This window comes from Amblyomma mixtum, chromosome 7 (genome assembly GCF_055824585.1).
Source record: "Amblyomma mixtum isolate Tamu chromosome 7, ASM5582458v1, whole genome shotgun sequence".
Taxonomy (NCBI): domain Eukaryota; kingdom Metazoa; phylum Arthropoda; class Arachnida; order Ixodida; family Ixodidae; genus Amblyomma; species Amblyomma mixtum.
In genome coordinates this window covers 153,097,552-153,117,268 of record NC_143018.1, presented here as the reverse complement: position 1 = coordinate 153,117,268, position 19,717 = coordinate 153,097,552, and the positions used below count along the sequence as shown (strand labels likewise).

Below are 19,717 nucleotides of genomic sequence, written 5' to 3'. Positions count from 1 at the left end.
CGTGAGAGCACTTTTAAGATATTGAGGACTTGAGAAGCTTTCTTTTTTAGGTTGTTAATGTGTGGTAGAAATGTGAGTTTCTTGTCAAAAGTTAGGCCTAAAAATTTGTGTTCTTGTTTAATTGGTAGCGCAGTGTGATTCAGGTATAGACTGGGATCGACCTGTAGGCCTCGTCGCAATGAGAAAAGAACAGCTACTGTTTTTTGAGGGGAAAATTTAAATCCATTTCTGTCTGCCCAAGAACCTAGTTTATTTAGTGTGATTTGTATTTGTCTCTCACAGGTTGATATACTGGAGGACGTGCATGCTATTTGTAGGTCATCTACATAAACTGAATACATTATGGACTTGGGTATTACTTTAGCTAAGGAATTCATTTTGACTATGAAGAGTGTCGTGCTTAGAATGCACCCCTGGGGTACGCCGTTCTCTTGGGTAAAAGTCATGGAGAGAGTTGCTCCTAGGCGGACTCGGAATGTGCGGTTAGCCAGGAAGTCGTTCAAGCAGTTCAACATCCTGCCGCGGATACCTAGCTCTGCTAGGTCACGGAGGATGCCGAACTTCCACGTAGTATCGTAGGCCTTCTCCAAGTCGAAGAAGACCCCAATACAGTGCTGCTTGTGGATGAACGCCTCCCGGATGATGTTTTCCAGGCGGACAAGGTGATCTGTGGTGGAGCATGTTTTCTTAAACCCACATTGGTGTTTATCTAGTAGTTGCCGAGATTCCAGTACGAAGGTTAGTCTAATGTTTATTACACTTTCGAAAGATTTAGCAATGCAGCTGGTGAGGGCTATTGGTCTATAACTGCTAGGACTTGTTGGTGGTTTTCCGGGTTTGAGAAAAGGTATTATGACTGCTTTTTTCCACTCGTCAGGTATATGTCCAGTTATCCAGATTTTATTAAAGAATTTTAACAGTGCCTGTACAGCAGCCTCGGAGAGATGTGCAAGCATAGCGTAATGCACGTTGTCTGGTCCTGGTGCTGTCTTTTTTCCAGAAGATAATACTATTTTTAATTCCTGTAGTGTGAGAGGCTGGTTGTAATCCTCATGTATACCTGCTCCGGATGGGAATCTTTGTTTCTCAGCTATTGCTTTGTGTTTCTGAAATGTGTTTGTGTAGTTCGATGAGTTTGAGATCTCAGCAAAATGCTCGCCCAAAATGTTGGCCTGTTCTTCTAAAGATGTTTGTGTCCCGGGTGCTGTCAAGAGAGGAAGTGTAAAAGGGGTATGGTCACCAGTAAATTTACGAAGTTTTTCCCACATTTTCTTTGATGTTGTTGAGCTGTTTATTGAGGAGACACATTTCTGCCAAGAGGTTTTCTCAGCATTCCTTCGCACATACCGCGCTCTGGCTTTTGCCTTCTTAAAGGTAAGTAAGTTCTCTGCAGTGGGATATCGACGCAGAGCGCTCCAGGCTTTGTTTTGTTGTTTTTTTGCTAATGTGCATTCTTTTGTCCACCACACTTTGTGCTTCTTTTGTGCAAGTCCTGTTGTTTGTGGTATAGCGAGTGTTGCGGCCGATATTATGCATTCAGTAAACTTCTCATTAATTTCATCTGTGCTGAGGTGGTCACAAAATTCATTTTCTAGTGTGGCACTTTTTGTAAAAAGTGACCAGTCGGCGAGGTGAAGCTTCCAGCGCCGTGGCCTTGTAGGGATTATTTCCGGTGGGGATGTTAAAGTGATTAGTACAGGGAGGTGATCGCTGCCATATGGGTTGTCAATGACATCCCATTTAAAATCATTAAAAACAGAAGGTGAGCTAAAAGACAAATCTAAAAAGGTCATTTTCCCCGAAGCAGGGGAGCAGTAGGTGGCTTTTCCTGTATTTAAAAGACATACATTGTTTGTGAGGATAAAATCTTCGATTATTTGACCCCTAGAGTCACAGCGCTCACTTCCCCAAAAAGGGGAGTGAGCGTTAAAATCCCCGACTACTAAATATGGTTCTGGAAGTTCATCAATGAGGCCTTGTAGATCGTGGACTGCTATTGTGAGATGTGGAGGAATATATACAGAGCAGATTGTAATTGTTTTGTAGCTGACAATGCTGACTGCAACTGCCTCAAGTTTTGTTTTCAGCCTGATCTCTTGAGCAGGGACGCCGCTTTGTATGACAATCGCGACGCCTCCCGAGAGTCTATTTGCCTGCTCACGATCGCGTCTAAAAGTTTTATAATGCTTCAGGATGTTCATATGTTGTGGACCTAGATTGGTTTCCTGGAGACATAAGGCTACGGGTGACATTGACCCTAAAATATTTTTTATGTCATCGTAATTTCTCAATATTCCTCGGCAGTTCCACTGAACTATAAAAGCCATGTTTATGTTTGGGGTATGAACGATTGGGGGTTTACTTATGTTCTGGGGCCGTTATGGTGGCCCTGCCTTTTTTCCGCTCAAGAGAGCTGTTCCGCCGCTGCAAAGCGGGCGGATCGGGAGTTACCTCCATCACCTCACTGGAGGTGCTGGAAGACCGCGGGGAAGCCGCGGATGTGTTTGTGTCAGGCCTCCCCCGACGGGGGGAAGTCCTGCGGGATGTCGACCCATGGGCCGGCACTCCCTGGCTTGGAGTTGGCAGAGCAGCTTTCGCTGTCCCTGCCTGGGGCGTGGGTGGCCCTGCTACAGGCGCAGTAGAACTGGCCGCGGCAGGTGCCGGAGTGCTGTGTGGTGCTACGCCCCTGCGCACCACATCAGCGAAGTTTGGTTTCGCTGTGAAGGAGAATGTGCTGTTAAGTGCAAAACGCCTTCTGGCTTCTTTGAATGAAATGTTTTCTTTGGTCTTAATGGTGATGATTTCCTTTTCCTTTTTCCAGGACCGACACGCCCTGGAGTACGCAGCGTGGTCTCCTTCACAATTAGCGCAGCGTAGAGCTGCGTCGCATTCCTCAGAATGGTGGTCCTTTGACGCGCATTTCGCGCAAGTTTTGCGGCCGCGGCAACTCTGTGATCCGTGGCCAAACCGTTGACAATTAAAGCACCTTCGGGGGTTAGGGATGTAGTGTCTTACATTTACTTTGAGGTATCCAACGTCGATGGTTTCGGGCAATGTGGATGTGTTAAAAGTCAGAACTAGGTGTTTGGTATCTATTTCTTTATTGTCCTTGCGGATTTTGATGCGGTATACATCTATGACATTTTGATCTGAGAGTCCTTCCAGCATTTCTTTCTCTGTGAGATGTAGAAAATCATTTTCTGAGATGACGCCACGGACAGTGTTGAGTGATCGGTGTGCAGTGATGGAGACAGGTGTGTCCCCAATAGACACTATGTTACAGAGTTTGGTGGTTTGGACATTTTCTCGGAGTTCCAGTAATAAATCGCCACTGGTCATTTTTGATACTTTGTAGCCGGGGCCCAAAGCTTCTGTTAAGCATTTCGATACCATGAATGGAGAAAGAATTCTGGCCTGTTTATCTTGAACTTCACTGTGGATGACATGGAATTTGGCAAATGTTGCTTTCTTTTTCGAAAAAAAATTCTCTGCTTCGTTCCGCACTCTTTTTAGAGAGCGATCAAGTTTGGAAAGGGGGGGAGCCATAAAAAATTAATGTTTTTCGGTCATGGTGCCAGCCACCCACCATGGAGTCCAACAAGGGGACGCGACAGGAACTTGAAAGAAAGTCCTGCCCACGCCAGCTGTACACCTTAACTATAACCTAATATGACTCAACACAGGGTAGTTGGTCACACACGGTTAACCCTCGCCGCCAGGAAAAAGAGGAAAGAACCAAGAAGGGAGGAGGATACAGGAGAGTTGTAAGAAAGGAGATAGGAAAGTGAAAGATGGAGAGGAGAACAGGAAAAGGCGACTGCCGATTTCCCCCGGTCGGGTCAGGCCGGAGGTGCCGTCTACAGGAAGCTGGGGCCAAAGTGGTGTGTTGCCTCCGCCGAGGGGCCTTAAGGGTCCAAACGCTCGGCATCAGCTCAACCACCAGGATCCCCTTTTCCCCGGACACGGCGATGCCACGCACGGCTAAGCGCGGATGCTCGGGTCCGTGGTGACGCATTGTTCACCATCATCCCCCTGCGGGGATGTCCCTGCGGATGCTCGGGTTAACCCCGTGGTGTCGCCACTCACCAACGTCTGCATGCTGCAGACGCCTCCCTGCGGGGACATTATAAAGAGGTGAAGAAGAAGAAGAAGAAGAAGAATATCTGCATGGTAGAACTAAACATGGTATTGTTCCCTAAATTTGCTCTATAGCTTTCAGCGCGGAGAACGGATCCTGCTGAGAAGTCAAGATGGCGTCAATCAGCTCCTCCTACAAAACTGCCTTTTCTAAAGTCCGGTTCGGTATGAAGCTCTGTGTCATGAAGTGCCACACGAGTTCGAATGCTTAAGATCCAGAAAGATGCTCGTGAATAAAATACAGGTAACTTACCACCGAGCTCACACCTAGGCTCGGGTTCGACGACTGTGTGTTCATCTGAAACAAAGTAAAGGAGTGTTTAACCAGAGTCTTATGCGTCCTCAGTGTCAGACACAGCTTTCCCCAACAAAATATAGGGCTCATGGATGAATGAAAAAGTAAGAGTAGACACTACAAGCATTGTGTTCTGTGTCCTTCAACTGTGTGCTATGTTTTAGGTGAGATACATCCGATTGGCTCAAGTCGCCATTCTTCTACAGCTTTCCCCACTAGGATATTTCAAGTCGAAATCTCTCGCCAACAGCGTTAGCCACGTATACAGGGTTGGAGAACAGACGACACAAAACACTGCAAACCATGGAAAATCCTGGGAAACACCCAGGAAATCTTTCCTGCGTTGTGTGCTAGATATTACATGGGAGCTAATGACCTAAACCGACGTTATCAAAACAGCCTTTTAGAGCCAAACATCTTAAATATGAATTTTCATAACGTCGTCTTTTTGGCACGGTTGAGCACTTCACGCAATTCTTGCGACGCATGAAGATGCGTCGCTGTGTTTTCCGGCATACTGCGAAGCGTTGATGCACCACCGGCCATCGCAACAGGAACTCTCATGATTCGCATCGAACGAAATATTTTCAGGCGAAAGCCTTACGTGGCCCATTAGCAACGAAACCGACGTCGTTGTCAGCGTCCAGGAATCATCATCATCATCAGCCTGACTACGGCCACTGCCGGGCAAATGCCTCTCCCATCTCTCGCATTAACCCTGTCCTTTGACAGTTGCCGCCACCGCATCCCCTCAAACTTTCTTAATCTCATCCGCCCACCTAACTTTCTGCCACCCCCTGCTACGCTTGATTTCTCTGGGAATTCACTCCGTTACCCTTAAGGACCAGCGTGCAGGAAATTCGATCCAGAAAACCCCTACCAAGTCATCAGCAAGGGAAGAAAATATCCGAAGGTGCGCGAAATTGAACCAAGGACATTCCGATCGCGAAGCAAGAGTGACAATTCGTGCGCGTACACCAGCGCCCGCACAAACCCGGTCAGTGACTCCCTGGAAGCGGCCAGGCCACATAGCGCATAGGATGACCGTCGTCGACTCCTACGGTGGGGATTAAGCCTGTCACGACGATTCCAGGGAAGAGCTGCGCGGAGTGAACCCGGTCAGCGACTTTCCCGGGAAGCGGCTGGCCGCGCCATTCTGGCGTCGTGTCGCCGCGGAGGGGGCTCGACGCTGTCACGAGGAGGGAGATCTGCGCGGAGTGAACGAAAGGAAGCGGCGAGCGGGCGGCGCCGCGGGGGCGGCGAGAAGCAGCCAGCGGCTACTGCGAAGGGGGAGGCTGCAGAAAGAAAGAAGCAAAAGGCTTAAAAGGGGGAGCCGACGGGAGGAACAGGGGAGAGACGGACGATTCGAGCGAGCGGTCGAGACGGAGGAAAGCAGAAGACCGGGGCGGCGCATGGACCAGGGAGCCCGGGGTCTAGCCTTCGCTCCCGTTCGGCCTCCGACAGCACGCTTCGATACCTGGCAGCTCATCCAACGCCTGGCCGAGAACGAGAGCCGCACAGCCGCGAAGAATCCCCAACCCGGCAGCAGCATACATCCAGCCATTCATCGAGCCCGTCCCACGACAAGCTGACAGCCCCGACGTGGACGAGCCTTACTGCATTTTCCCGTAAGCGGCATCAAGGGAGATCCATTCATTAAATCATATTCTAAAACCATTCTTGGTGTCTGAGCATCAATGTCCTCATGCCAAGTGTGGACCCAGGGCCATTTTAACAAAATGAGCCATCACACAAGCACAGAAGCCACAAATCTGCGTTGCTTCTCAGCGAATAAAGGTGAACTACGCTATGCGTTCCTTTACGACTCTATGTTAATGAGTAGGTGGGGTATTAGGAAGAAAATAAAAAAACATAAATTAAAAATAAATGCTTTCGTCCCGAAGCTCGTAAGAAGGCTCATTTAGTGCCCCTGTCATTTTTTTCTTAGGTGAACAGTCATGAACCGCTGAAGGGTCTGCAGCTGCGCTTTTTGATATGTAGCGCAAGATAGAGTGCAGAGGTAAAAAAAAAGCGGCGGAAATTACGCGAAACACGCGCTGTGTTATTATTTTCTTTTGTGTGTGTGTACTGGTTCACTTCTTGCTAGTCATCTCTTCTGAGTGCTGCAGTTTTTCCAGAGCGCTGGTTCCGCTTTGTCGGTGCGGAAAGGTAGAACATGTTTAATTTCCACTTATTGCAATAAGTAGCCTGCGATGAAGCGAGCCGCGCATATTTCGGTGGTCATCGCTGTATCTCTCCATCGTCTAGCGTATTTTAGCTTTCTCGCCGAAATCGTAAGTTACGGCTTTCACTTTTCAGCCAGGATTAGTTGGTTAATTAGTGATGCGAGGGCCACCGCTACGCAGATCGATTAAACGATCTAGTCACTCTCCCCAAAGCTGGAAAAAAAAATAAATTGCTTTCATTTATATTGAAGCGTGAATTCAGTACGAAAAAATTACAGTATTGCACTGAAGTCTGCTTAAGAGTGGAAGTACGAAAGCCTTTCCGTGTATGTTCTCCCCCCATTTTTCATTTATTTTTGATTATGTTTATGTTTTTATTTTATTTTCTTGTTATTTCATTTTCCATTTTTTGCTTATTTGTAATTTTCAATCTTTGGATATGTTGTTTTTAATTTTTCCATTTCGTTTTTTTATTTCATTACACATGTTTGTTATAATCTGTAGCGTAATCATACAGCTTATGATTGAGAATTCGTGTGGACTACTTCCGTCTAAAAACTTCCGTCTGCAACCTACGCCCACACAACTTACGAGCCAAGAAAGGCTCTCGCCTTAAAATACAGCGCTTGTTCTGCCCAAAATATTTCCTTTGCTCTTAACTGGGCCAGTTGTTTTATGGAATCCAACATGGTAAGCATTGCAAAAAGATATGGACAGAAAAGAAAAAGCTGCGGTAATTTGCGCAAATATACGTTTTTTCCTATAACTCTAAGCAATTTTTTTTACCGTTTTAATGCAACAGGAGAAGTCAATAACGTTCACTATTATGGGATAACTTCGTGAAACCATGCAACCGGTTACAAAAATTTTTCTTTGCTAGTAGTTAATACTTTCGGAAAAAAATACCGTTATTTATAATAGCCAATAACGGGCCAAAGTGCAGCCATTATGGCCGTAAACAACGTGAAAACTACTCCCTGCTGTGACTGGTTCAAACTTTTGGGCCTCTGATAAATGTTTTAATTCTTAACATCATTTATATCTCGTTTAGGTCTAAGAAAGACAGCGAACTTCCTGTTTTTATTCCAGCTCTGCCTCTCCCTTATGGCTTCATGATTGCCATTTGCCACTTTCAGCGTGGGTAAATTAAGCCAAAATATGATTCCTTTGTTAATTACTAATGCTTCGACTTCCTGTACTTCCCTATTATCTGTATAAAAGAAGTTTGCATATGCTTTTGCTGCAGTACTCTATGCGCGGTTTGATGGCTCAAAGCTGAGAAATGGTTGTGAGGGACGGCAGTTTCTACCACGTGGGGTTAACGCGCGTTCAAATCGCATATCACACGGCGTTTCTTCTTTTCGCCTAAGTCAAAATAGCACCACAGCATTTCGGTTCTGCGAAAGTTCCCTTCTTTTTACTATTGTGCACACAGAAGCAGGTGCATGCCGTTATGATGCCGATCCTTAGCCTCGATGTGCGATTGGCTGCTGCCATCACCCGTATGCGTAGACGCCTCGGTACGCCACCCACAATGGTCGAGTTATGTTTTCCACCCCTTTTGCGTGAGAGGAAATGCAAAATTTTTAATTTTTTTTTCCAGAACGAAATGTTGACAACTTGATTGTTAAGGATGAGGCCGAGAAGGGTAAGGAAAGGCGAAAGGTTAACTGGGACAAGAAACGGGTTTGCTAAGCCAATCCTAGAGAAGGGATAACGGGATATAAAGTTGAAGGGTAAAAGGCAGGTGAGAGGAAAATTAATTAGGCAAAAAATTAGCGTTGCCCAAAACCATGGCCTTTCGTGCTGACTCGACGCCTTGTTAGCTTGTATGTGCCCATGACCGTTTTATAGGTTCTCTTCACGTCGCACAATATATCGGTTACATTTCTCCATATCTAAAACCCCGCAGCTCGTGTCACCTACGTTATTCGACATAATCCTTCGGTCTCGAACTGACACATTCCGATGACCAGTTAGTCAAAAAGCATATTTTAATTAAGTTCCCCTGGATCGTTTGGAATCACAAACAAAATAAGGGGTATTTATTTATATATGCCAGGGAAGAAAAGACGAAGCCACGTAAAGACAAGGGAATTCAACACAGTACACATTTTGCATGCTTTGTAATCTCCCACACAGACTGCACGCATGTTGTCAATTTTGCTCTCTCTAAAATTTTCGCGGCGCTTCAATTCCACAGCTACGTACCCCATTCGAAGAAGTAACTGAGCAGCAGTTTGTTTCTTCTCAAGCGTAACTGAGCCATTGCGGCGCGCATAAGGAACGAAAGGTGCCAGAACGTGAGTAAAAGGGTTCGCCTTTACACAGATTCAGAGCTTAAAGGCTGCTTTAAGTGGGTCGCTACGCGGCTAAGAAAGCAAGCACTGTAGCCCCTTTACTTTTGGCAAAGACTGTACCCTGGAGGCATGCAAGTGTCGTGAGTATTCCGGCCAAACGAATCTTGCGAGGAAACTCCGCAAAAGGCAGCGGTTCCATATGCCTGAACGTCCACCGTCACGATCCTTAAGCACGCTGGCTGAGACGACGCATTCGAAGAACGGCACAAACACCTAGACCATCTGCCAGCCTGCCCTGTGCCTTAATTGCTCGATATCTTTAAAGCGCACGCACAAGTTCGTTTTTCAGGCACCGCTTTGTTTCCACTGAGATGAATAACTTGCAGTCATGCATTTCCCTCTGCCTTTGTGGCAACATTAGCAGTCTCGAAGGCCTATTTATTGTCTACTTTAAAACACACTGCCATCGTTTCAATAGCAGCCTCATAGGTTGTGATCTCAGTACCGCTTTCACTCATCCCTTTGCGCCACCATTATGGCACACACTTAAGAGGTTCACCTGGACCATTAGGAAACACAAGACGTTTTCTGATGAGCGCCCATGTCTCATGTGGTTGAAAGCCCCTGAGGTAACTGTCTATGCGCAAGAAGTGAATGCGGGAATTTTCGGTCATACTTACCACATCATGGGTGATGAGTTTTTAATGGCGCAAGCGACTGTTTGGCCATAGAGCGCCCTGACACAAAATAATTGCGGCTACACAAGGTGGGGTCAAATCCCTATTTCTAAGTCATTTCACCCGAAATAAGCCCAGCGCCAGGAAAGCGGAAAACTTCTACCAACTGTATCACCGCTGGACATCCGGCTGCACTGGGAAGCGAGCCCCGCACCTACCATATGGCAAGCGGAGGCTCAAACCATTAGACCAAACCTGCGGTAGGACTTACAACACCATTCGAGCCGTTCACTAAGGAGATATTATACTGTGAAGCTAGGAGCCTAACACAGCGTGAAATACAAATGAAGCACATTATTGGCCGCTTTCTGGAGATGTCAATAATTGCGCGCTCCAGTTCATCACTGCTAAGAAAGCGAAATGATTGGACACCAGGCGGTCAACTCATCTGCCTGTATTTAGCAGACTACTCCTCAAAACTGCACTCTTTCCTTTAGCGCTGTCTTGCACTGCTCCTCACAACTCGACATTTTCAGACATTCAAGCCATTCTCAGCTTACCCATAGCACAGATGATCTGGGGAGGCACTCCGAGCACCGAAAACTGACATCGTCCTCTTTTCGATTTCCCCTTCTTCAGCCCTCTCAAACCGAACGCGCGCGCCACCACCTCTGCGGAGGAGCTTCCTCCATCTTTAGCGCTTTTTGTGGTTCAGAAAACTGTGCCCAAATATACCTCTTCCTTTTAGCAGACCCGGAAGCTCAACAATTCAGGGAATTAAAAAATTGCTGACAATTACTTTACTTCCTAATGCAAAATTTGAGCGCAGCTGATCAGGTGTTTCAGCTTTTCGATACACTGAGACAAAGAATTCGAGCAAGACATGTATGCACAATCACAGACAACTTGTTATTTTCCACATATATTCCTTTTCCAAGAAACACTCCACTAACAGTTCTTGATTGTCATGAAGGAAGCTTTGTGGACTGAGAAATAGATGGATATATGCTGGTCTTGCTGCACCAATGCCTGGTTCTCAAAGACGAGGTCTGCGCAAGCATTTTGCGAGGTTGTCACAGTAGTGGGAGCCATTACGAGCGAGAGAAACGGTATGTTCTCCCACATAAGTGGTATGAAATTCCCACTTCTCTTTATATCTACATCAAAGCCCCCACCCACCTTGCCACCCTGGCAGGTGGCAGCGTTTCTGGCACAACGTTGTCAATGCCAAAGCATGCAGCGCACATCTGTCACTACCGCCACGTAGCTTAAAACACGATTGAGGTGTCCACTGTTCCAACATTCCAACATTCCAACATGTCATTCCAACATGCCCAGTCATTCCAACATGCCCAGTCATTCCAACGCATTTTCCATTACCATAATCCACCAAGGTTTCCAGTGTTGGTTTCCAATATTTACATCATTGCCTTTTTTTCCAATAGGGCTGACTGTTGATAGATGAAACATAATTCTGCCATGAAGCTTTCTCGGCACTGCGACGGACGTACCGAGCTTTAGCTTTTGCCTTTTTAAAAATTAAAAGATTAGCATGTGTCGGATACCTACGGAATTTACCCCAAGCCCTGTTTTGTTGTTTTTTAGCTTCTTTACATTCTTTTGTCCACCATACTTTATGGTTTTGTCGTGTCACTCCTGACGACTGAGGAATAGCTGTGAGTGCGGCAGTTATGATACAATTAGTAAACTTTTCGTTTATCTGGTCGATAGTAAGATTTTCTAAAACTATATTTTCTAAAGTTGCCTTTGCTCTAAAAAGTGACCAGTCGGCGAGGTGGAGCTTCCAGCGACGTGGCCTTGTGGGGATTATTTCCGGTGGGGATGTTAAAGTGATTAGTACAGGGAGGTGATCGCTGCCATATGGATTGTCAATGACGTCCCAGTTAAAATCATTAAAAACAGAAGGTGAGCTAAAAGACAAATCTAAAAAGGTCATTTTCGCCGAGGCAGGGGAGCAGTAGGTGGCTTTTCCTGTATTTAAAAGACATACATTATTTGTGAGGATAAAATCTTCAATTATTTGACCCCTAGAGTCACGGTGCTCGCTTCCCCAAAAAGGGGAGTGAGCGTTAAAGTCCCCAACTACTAGATACGGTTCTGGAAGTTCATTGACAAGTTCTTGTAAATCGTGGACTGTTAATGTAAAATGTGGAGGAATATATACAGAACAGATAGAAATTGTTTTATGGCTGACAACACTGACCGCAACAGCTTCAAGCTTTGTTTTGAGTGTGATTTCTCGAGCAGGGACGCCGCTTTGCACAACAATCGCGACGCCTCCAGAGAGTCTATTTGCCTGCTCACGATCGCGTCTAAAAGTTTTTAGTGTTTCAGGATATTTGCATGTTGTGGACCAAGATTGGTCTCCTGAAGACATAAAGCTACGGGCGAGATTGACCCTAGAATATCTTTTATGTCACTGTAGTTCCTCAACATTCCTCTACAGTTCCACTGAACCAGAAAAGCCATATTTATGTTTGGGATAGGAGTGATTGAGAGTTTACTTATTTTCTGGGGCCGTTATGACGGTCCTGTCTTTTTTCCGCTCAAGGGAGCTGTTCCGCCGCTGTAAAGCAGGCGGGCTGGGAATTTGGTCCATTACCTCGCAAGAGGTGCTGGACGACCGCGGGGAAGCCGCGGGTGGGTGAGTGTCAGGCCTCCCCCGACGGGGGGAAGTCCTGCGGGATGTCGACCCATGGGCCGGCACTCCCTGGCTTGGAGTTGGCAGAGCAGCCTTCGCTGTCCCTGCCTGGGGCGTGGATGGCCCTGCCACAGGCGCAGTAGAACTGTGTTGTGTTGTGTTGTGTTGGGTTTATTGGCGCATAAGCAGCTAAGGCTATCATGCGCCAAGAACAAGGTATGGAAAAATTATGCTTGAGCAGAGTTTGAAAACAAAGTGGATAAAAACGGTGGTGTAAAGGGCCTAAAAGTTATTTTTACTAACTAGTTGAAGAAAGACAAGAATTTTAAAAAATGTCTGATAGCAGAAACTTTTGAAGGTTGGGTTACCTCCGCAGACATCCTTGGCTCGGCAAGGATTTCGAGGCTCCCAACAACTCAGATAAAGACCTCAGCCTCCTTCTCGTGATTGAGAAAGTGGCTGAGGTGTATAATTGTATGTAGCGAAGCACAGGGTGAGTAGATTAGAGTTGATGAAGAATACTGGCTTCCCTTAAAAAGCTAAAAACACAGGGTATACTGACAAGTGCATCTTTGCCTAATATCAATGCTGGATGAAAAGGAATGTGTTCTTTGTAAAAGGTAGTAAAATGTTTTTTTCTTAGATATTCGAGTTCTGTGTTGTGTTGTGTGTTGTGTTGTGTTTAATGGCGCATAAGCGGCTAAGGCTATCATGCGCCAAGAACAAGGTTTAGTAAAATTGGCTCGAGCAAAGTTTGAAGACAAAGTGTATAAAAACGGTGGTGCAAAGGGCCTAAAAGTTATTTTTACTAACTAGCTGATAAAAGACAATAATTTTAAAAATGTCTGAGAGCAGAAACTTTTAAAGGTTGGGTCGCCTCCGCAGACATCCTTGGCTCGGCAAGGATCTCGAGGTCCCCAACTACTCAGATAAAAACCTCAGCCTCCTTCTCAGGACTGAGAAAGTGGCTGAGGTGTATCGTTCTAAGTAGAGAAACACAGGGTCGGAACATTACAGGTTTTGAAGCACACCGGCTTCCCTTAAAAAGCTAAAAACATCAAGTATACCAACGAGTGCATGTTCAGCTAAAATCAGCGCTGGATGAAATGGGATATGTTCTTTGTAAAATGCAGCAAAATATTTTTTTCTTAATGGTTCAAGTTTTGTGCATGATAGTAGTATGTGGATTACGGTAAGTTCATGCCCGCATTGCTCGCAAACAGGTTTGTCTTTCTTTGTTAGCAGGAAGTTGTGTGTGAGATGTGTGTGTCCTATACGGAGACGGCATAAAATAACTTCGATGAATCGTTTTTGGTGTGAGCATGATTTCCATTCGTCTAGGATGGGTTTTACTAAATGTAGCTTATTATTTCTTTCGATGTTCCATTGCGACTGCCATTTATTTCTTAATTTGCACTGCACCAACTTCATACCATCTTTGTAGGGAATGTACACTTTCTTTATTTCTTTTTTTCGAGGTTTTCCAGCGCATTCATCTGCTTTCTCATTTCCAGCTATTCCAATGTGACTGGGAACCCAGCAAAATTTTATGTCTTGTCCCTGTAATGTGGCGCTTCTTATGTTGTGTATGATATCACCAATTAGTGGTGTCACTGCATTGTTATGGTGAAGTGAGGTTAATATGCTCAGAGAATCAGTGTAAATGATGCTGTTCTGAATGTTCTCATTTATTATTTTTTCTACAGCTAGCAAGACTGCGTAACACTCAGCGGTGAAAATGGGTGTACACTCAGGTAGCCGTACTATTTTTTCCCAATTATTCTGAACTACAGCACTTCCCACGTAGTGCGCCGATTTTGATCCATCGGTATAAAATGCTTCGTATTCTTCGTATTTTTCGTTGAGTGCTAAATATTCTTGTAATATCTGTTCATGTGGTGTATGTTTTTTCCGAAATTGTGTTAATGTTAAGTCGCACACAGATGGTAGGCAGTACCAAGGCGGGAGTGGATCAGGTTTGCGGGCAATATTAGGTAATACATTTATTATGTCTAGTTCTTGGCATTTCTCTTCAAAGCGGAGAAGAAGTAGTCTGATTGCTAGAGGTTTGTTAGTAAATAGTGTTCGGGATGGGCACTTTGTAACGAGTGGGTAACAGATGTGTTTAGGCTGGGAACGGATCTTTAAAATGTATGAGCATGTGAGCATTGTTCGTCTGTCTGCAAGTGGTGGTTCATTGGTTTCGACGTACAGGCTATTTATGGGTGACGTCCTGTATGCACCAGTTGAAAGGCGCAATCGCGAATTGTGCACAGGATCCAGTCGCTTCAAGTACGATGGCCTTGCTGATCCATACACTATGCAGCCATAATCTAAAACGGAACGTACTACAGAGCGATAAATGTGTAGAAGACATACCCGATCAGAACCCCAGTGTTTGCGTGATAGGACTTTCAGTATGTTCAGTGCTAGCGACGCCTTCTTTTTCAGTGCGTTTATGTGAGGCAGGAAAGTAAGTTTTTTGTCGAAGGTGATGCCTAGAAATTTGTGTTCCTTTTTGAAAGGCAGCTCGGTTTGGTTGAGGTGTAATGTTGGATTTGTGTGCAAGCCTCGTTTGAGTGAAAAAAGTAAGGCCACTGTTTTCTGTGTTGAGAACTGGAAACCATTCTTGTCTGCCCATGTTGCCATTTTGTTGATTGTAATTAGTTAGTTAGTTATATGGGGTTTTATGGCGCATAAGCAACTATGGCTATCATGCGCCAAACACAAGGTTAGATGATGTTATGTTAAGTGTATAGAAGTTACATTATATTAAATTTAAAACATTGGCTTTCTTTAGAAACTTGCAAACAAGTGAAAACTCGACGAGTGTTTGCTCGCCTAAAAGTAATGCGGGATGAAATGGAATGTGTTCATTGTAAAATACCGTAAAAATTTTCTTTCGAAGTTCTTCGAGATGCGAACAAGAGATTAAAATGTGATTCACTGTGAGCTCCTCACCACACATTTCACACACAGGTTTGTCTTTTTTTGTTAATAAGAAGTTATGGGTGATGTGTGTGTGGCCTATGCGTAAACGACATAAAATTACTTCGATAAAACGTTCTTTATGACGGCATGATTTCCATTCTGTCAAAATAGGCTTTACAGTATGCAGCTTGTTGTTTCTTTCATTTTCCCAAGAAGCTTGCCATTTGGCTCTTAGTTTGCTATGCACTAACTTCATGTAATCCCTCGGAGGCAAACCTACATGTTTCACCTCCATGGCTCTGGCTTGTGCAGCACACGTGTCAGCTCTCTCATTATCCCTAATGCCAACGTGACTGGGAACCCAGCAGAGTTTTATAAAATGTTTTCGTGTTGTGACCTTTACTATATTGTCTATGATGCTTCCAATCAGTGGCTCTGTGGCATTTTTGGAGTTTAATGCTGTAAGGACGCTCAGTGAATCTGTATAAATGATGCTATTTTTGATGTTTTCATTTGTTATTTTCTGTACCGCAACACTAATAGCATAACACTCCGCGGTGAAAACTGTAGCACATGAGGGCAGTCGTACTGCATTTTCATTTTTTCCTTGTATTACTGCGCTTCCTACATGCGCATGAGTTTTTGACCCGTCAGTATAAAATGCAGTGTAATTTCTGTATTTTTCTTGTAGTGCCAGATATTCTTGTATTATGTGGTCGTGTGGCGTACAGGTTTTACTGAAGCGTGTTAGTGTGACGTCACACACTGTGGGGAGAGTGTACCACGGTGGTAGCGCTTCGTGTCTTGGGGCAATATTTTTGATTTCATTTAGTATGTTCAGAGTTTGACATTTTTCTTCGAAGCGCAAGAGCAACGGCTTAATTGCATGGGGCTTGTTGTTGAAGAGCATTCGGGATGGGCATTTCGTGACAATTGGGTAACAGAGATGTTTGGGCTGTGAAAGGATTTTGAGGATGTATGTACAAGTTAGTGCAGTTCTTCGATCTTCTAAGGAAGGTTCATTCGTTTCCACATACAGACTTGCTATTGGTGAAGTTCTGTAAGCACCTGAAGACAACCTTAAACCAAGATTGTGGATAGGATCCAGTCGTTTTATGTAGGATGGTCTTGCTGAGCCATATACGATGGACCCATAGTCTAACTTAGAGCGAACCAGAGAACGGTATATGTGTAACAGGCATGCCCTATCAGACCCCCAGCGTTTTCTTGACAGTAGTTTCAGTACATTGAGGGCCTGGGAAGCTTTTTTCTTTAGGCTGTTTATATGTGGCAAGAAACTGAGCTTTTTATCAAAAGTTACCCCTAGAAATTTATGCTCTTGTTTGACAGGTAATGGGGTCTGGTTTAGATATAGTGTGGGGTCGGCCTGTAGGCCTCGTCTCAAAGAGAACAGAACCGCTACTGTTTTCTGAGGAGAAAATCTAAATCCGTTTCTATCTGCCCAGGTGGCCAGTTTATTTATTGTTATTTGTATCTGTCGCTCACAGGTAGGTATGCTGGAAGACGTGCATGCTATTTGGAGGTCATCTACGTAAACTGAGTACATTATGGATTTTGGGATTACTTTGCCTATTGAGTTCATTTTGATTATGAATAAGGTCGTGCTGAGGATGCACCCCTGGGGTACGCCAGTTTCTTGAATAAAAGTGTTGGAGAAGGTTGCGCCTAGGCGGACTCGGAACGTGCGGTTGGTTAGGAAGTCGTTCAAACAGCTCAGCATCCTGCCGCGGATACCTAGGTCCGCTAGGTCACGGAGGATACCGAACCTCCACGTGGTATCGTAAGCCTTCTCCAGATCGAAGAAGACCACGATACAGTGTTGCTTGTGGATGAACGCTTCCCGGACTGTGTTCTCAAAGCGAACAAGGTGATCGGTTGTGGAACATGTCTTTTTAAAACCGCACTGGTGTATATCTAAAAGTTGCCGGGACTGAAGTATGAAGGTTAGTCTGATGTTTAGAATGCTTTCGAATGATTTTGCTATGCAGCTAGTGAGTGCTATTGGCCTGTAACTAGTGGGACTAGTTGGTGGTTTGCCAGGTTTTAGAAAGGGTACAATGATTGCTTCTCTCCATGCTTGGGGGATTTCTCCACTCATCCATATTTTATTGAAAAATTTTAGGAGAGCTTCTATGGCAGTCTCAGAGAGGTGAGCAAGCATGGCATAATGTATATTGTCTGGGCCTGGTGCTGTCTTTTTACCGGATGTAAGTACTGCGTTTAGTTCCTGCATTGTAATTAGCTGATTGTAGTCTTCATGTATGCATGTTCTGAAGGGAAGTTTTTGTTTTTCTACTATTGTTTTGTGCTTTTGAAAAGAGTGTGTGTAGTTGGCTGAGCTTGATACTGTAGCAAAATGCTCACCCAATATGTTGGCCTGCTCTTCTAATGTTGTTTGAGTACCGGGTGTTGTTAGCATTGGGAATGTGAAAGGAGTAAAATTTCCAGTGAATTTCCGCACCTGCTCCCACATTTTTTTGGATGTTATTGAGCTGTTTATCGAGGATATGTACTGTTGCCATGATGCCCTTTCTGCGTTGCGTCTGATGTATCGTGCTTTTGCTCTTGCTTTTTTAAAGTTTATGAGATTCTCATGTGTTGGATATCTCCGAAAAATGCCCCAGGCTTTGTTTTGTTTCTTTTTTGCATCTTTACATTGTTTTGTGTACCAGTATTTGTGATTTTGTTTTACTATTCCAGAGGATTGAGGAATAGCTAAATGTGCGGCAGCTAAGATACAATTCGTGAATTTTTCATTTATCTCATTGATGGCAACATTTTCTAAAACTATTTTCTCTAATGTAGCTTGTGCTGTAAAAAGTTGCCAGTCAGCTAAATGTAGCTTCCAACACCGTGGTTTTGTGGGAATAACTGTTAGCGAGGATGAAAGACTTATTATGACAGGGAGATGATCACTTCCGTATGGATTGTCTAAAACACTCCAGTTAAAATCGTTAAAAACAGACGGTGAACTAAAAGACAAATCTAAAACACTCATTTTCCCCGAGGTTGGGGAGCAGTATGTAGGTTTATTAGTTAGTTATATTGATTTTAATGGCGCAAAAGCAACTGAGGCTATGATGCGCCAAACACAAGGTTAGAGTTTTTGTTAATGGTGAAGCTTTTTAAAAGTACTTAGAGTTTGTTTAAAACGTTGGCTTCCTTGAGAAACCTAAAAATACATGAAATGTCAACCAGTGCTCGATCACCGAAGAGTAGCATGGGGTGTAATGGGATGCTTTCCCTGTAAAATGTTGTGAAATATTTCTTTCTTAGTTCTTCTAGTTTTATGCATGAAATTAAAATGTGGTTCACCGTGAGTTCAGCACCACACATGTCACAAAGATGTTTGTTCTGTTTGGTTAGTAGAAAGCTGTGCGTGAGGTGGGTGTGTCCAATGCGGAGCCGACATAAAATAACTTCGGTAAAACGTTCTTGATGCCTACATGATTGCCATTCCCCTAAAATTGGTTTCACAGAATGTAGTTTGTTGTTTACGTGCTCTTGCCATGCAGCCTGCCACTTACTTTTGAGTTTACTGTATATAAACTTTAAACAATCCCTGTGCGGTATGTTCACTTGCTTTATTTGGCCATTCCGGGCTTGTGCAGCGCATACATCTGCTTTCTCATTACCTACAATTCCAACATGGCTAGGAACCCAGCAGAATTTAATGTTATGATTTTGTTTTGTGATTTTAACTATGTTATGTATGATGTTTCCTATTATAGGTTCAGCTGCATTTCTGGAGTGCAGTGCTTTAAGCATACTCAGGGAATCGGTGTAAATGATGCTATTTTTGATATTCTCTCTTACTATTTTATCTACAGCTACAAAGATGGCATAACACTCAGCAGTAAAAACCGATGCGCAGTCTGGTAGTCGCATTATCTGTTTATTTTTTCCTTGGATTACTGCACTTCCAACGTGACTTTCTGTTTTTGAGCCATCGGTATAAAATTCAATGTAGGTGTCATATTTTTCTTGTAGTGCAAAGAATTCCTGTAATACGTAATCATTTGGCGTTTGCTTTTTATCTAAATGTGTCATTGTGAAGTCACATACTGAAGGCAGGCTGTACCATGGTGGCAAATATTCATTCCTTTGTGCAATATTCGGTAAGCAGTCAAGTACTGTTAGCTCTTCACATTTGTCTTCAAAGCGCAATAGTAATGGTCTGATAGAATGTGGTTTGTTGATGAATAATCTTTTAGATGGGCACTTGGTGACAACCGGATGGCAGAGATGTTTCGGAAGAGAACGGATTTTTAAGACGTATGTGCATGTTAGTGCGATTCTTCGGTCCTCAAGAGCGGGCTCATTAGTTTCAACGTATAGGCTGGCTACTGGTGACGTTCTGTATGCTCCAGATGATAGGCGCAGACCAAGATTATGAATGGGGTCTAATCTTTTTAAGTAGGATGCTCTTGCCGAACCATATACTATGCACCCGTAGTCCAGCTTGGAGCGCACCAGAGAGCGATATATTTGTAAAAGGCTTGCTCTAT

The 19,717-nt window shown here is 44.3% G+C and overlaps 1 protein-coding gene across 1 annotated transcript in view; it reads right to left on the bottom strand.

Annotated features, from left to right (window-relative positions):
• The window catches only part of LOC149337890 (uncharacterized), a 37,605-nt gene extending 31,605 nt beyond the window's left edge, over positions 1-6,000 (bottom strand). The window contains exon 1 of the mRNA XM_089554539.1: positions 5,910-6,000. Within this exon, the coding sequence (XP_089410665.1) occupies positions 5,910-6,000 (91 nt within the window). The remainder of the gene's footprint in view (positions 1-5,909) is intronic.
• Between the last annotated feature and the right edge of the window lie 13,717 nt (positions 6,001-19,717).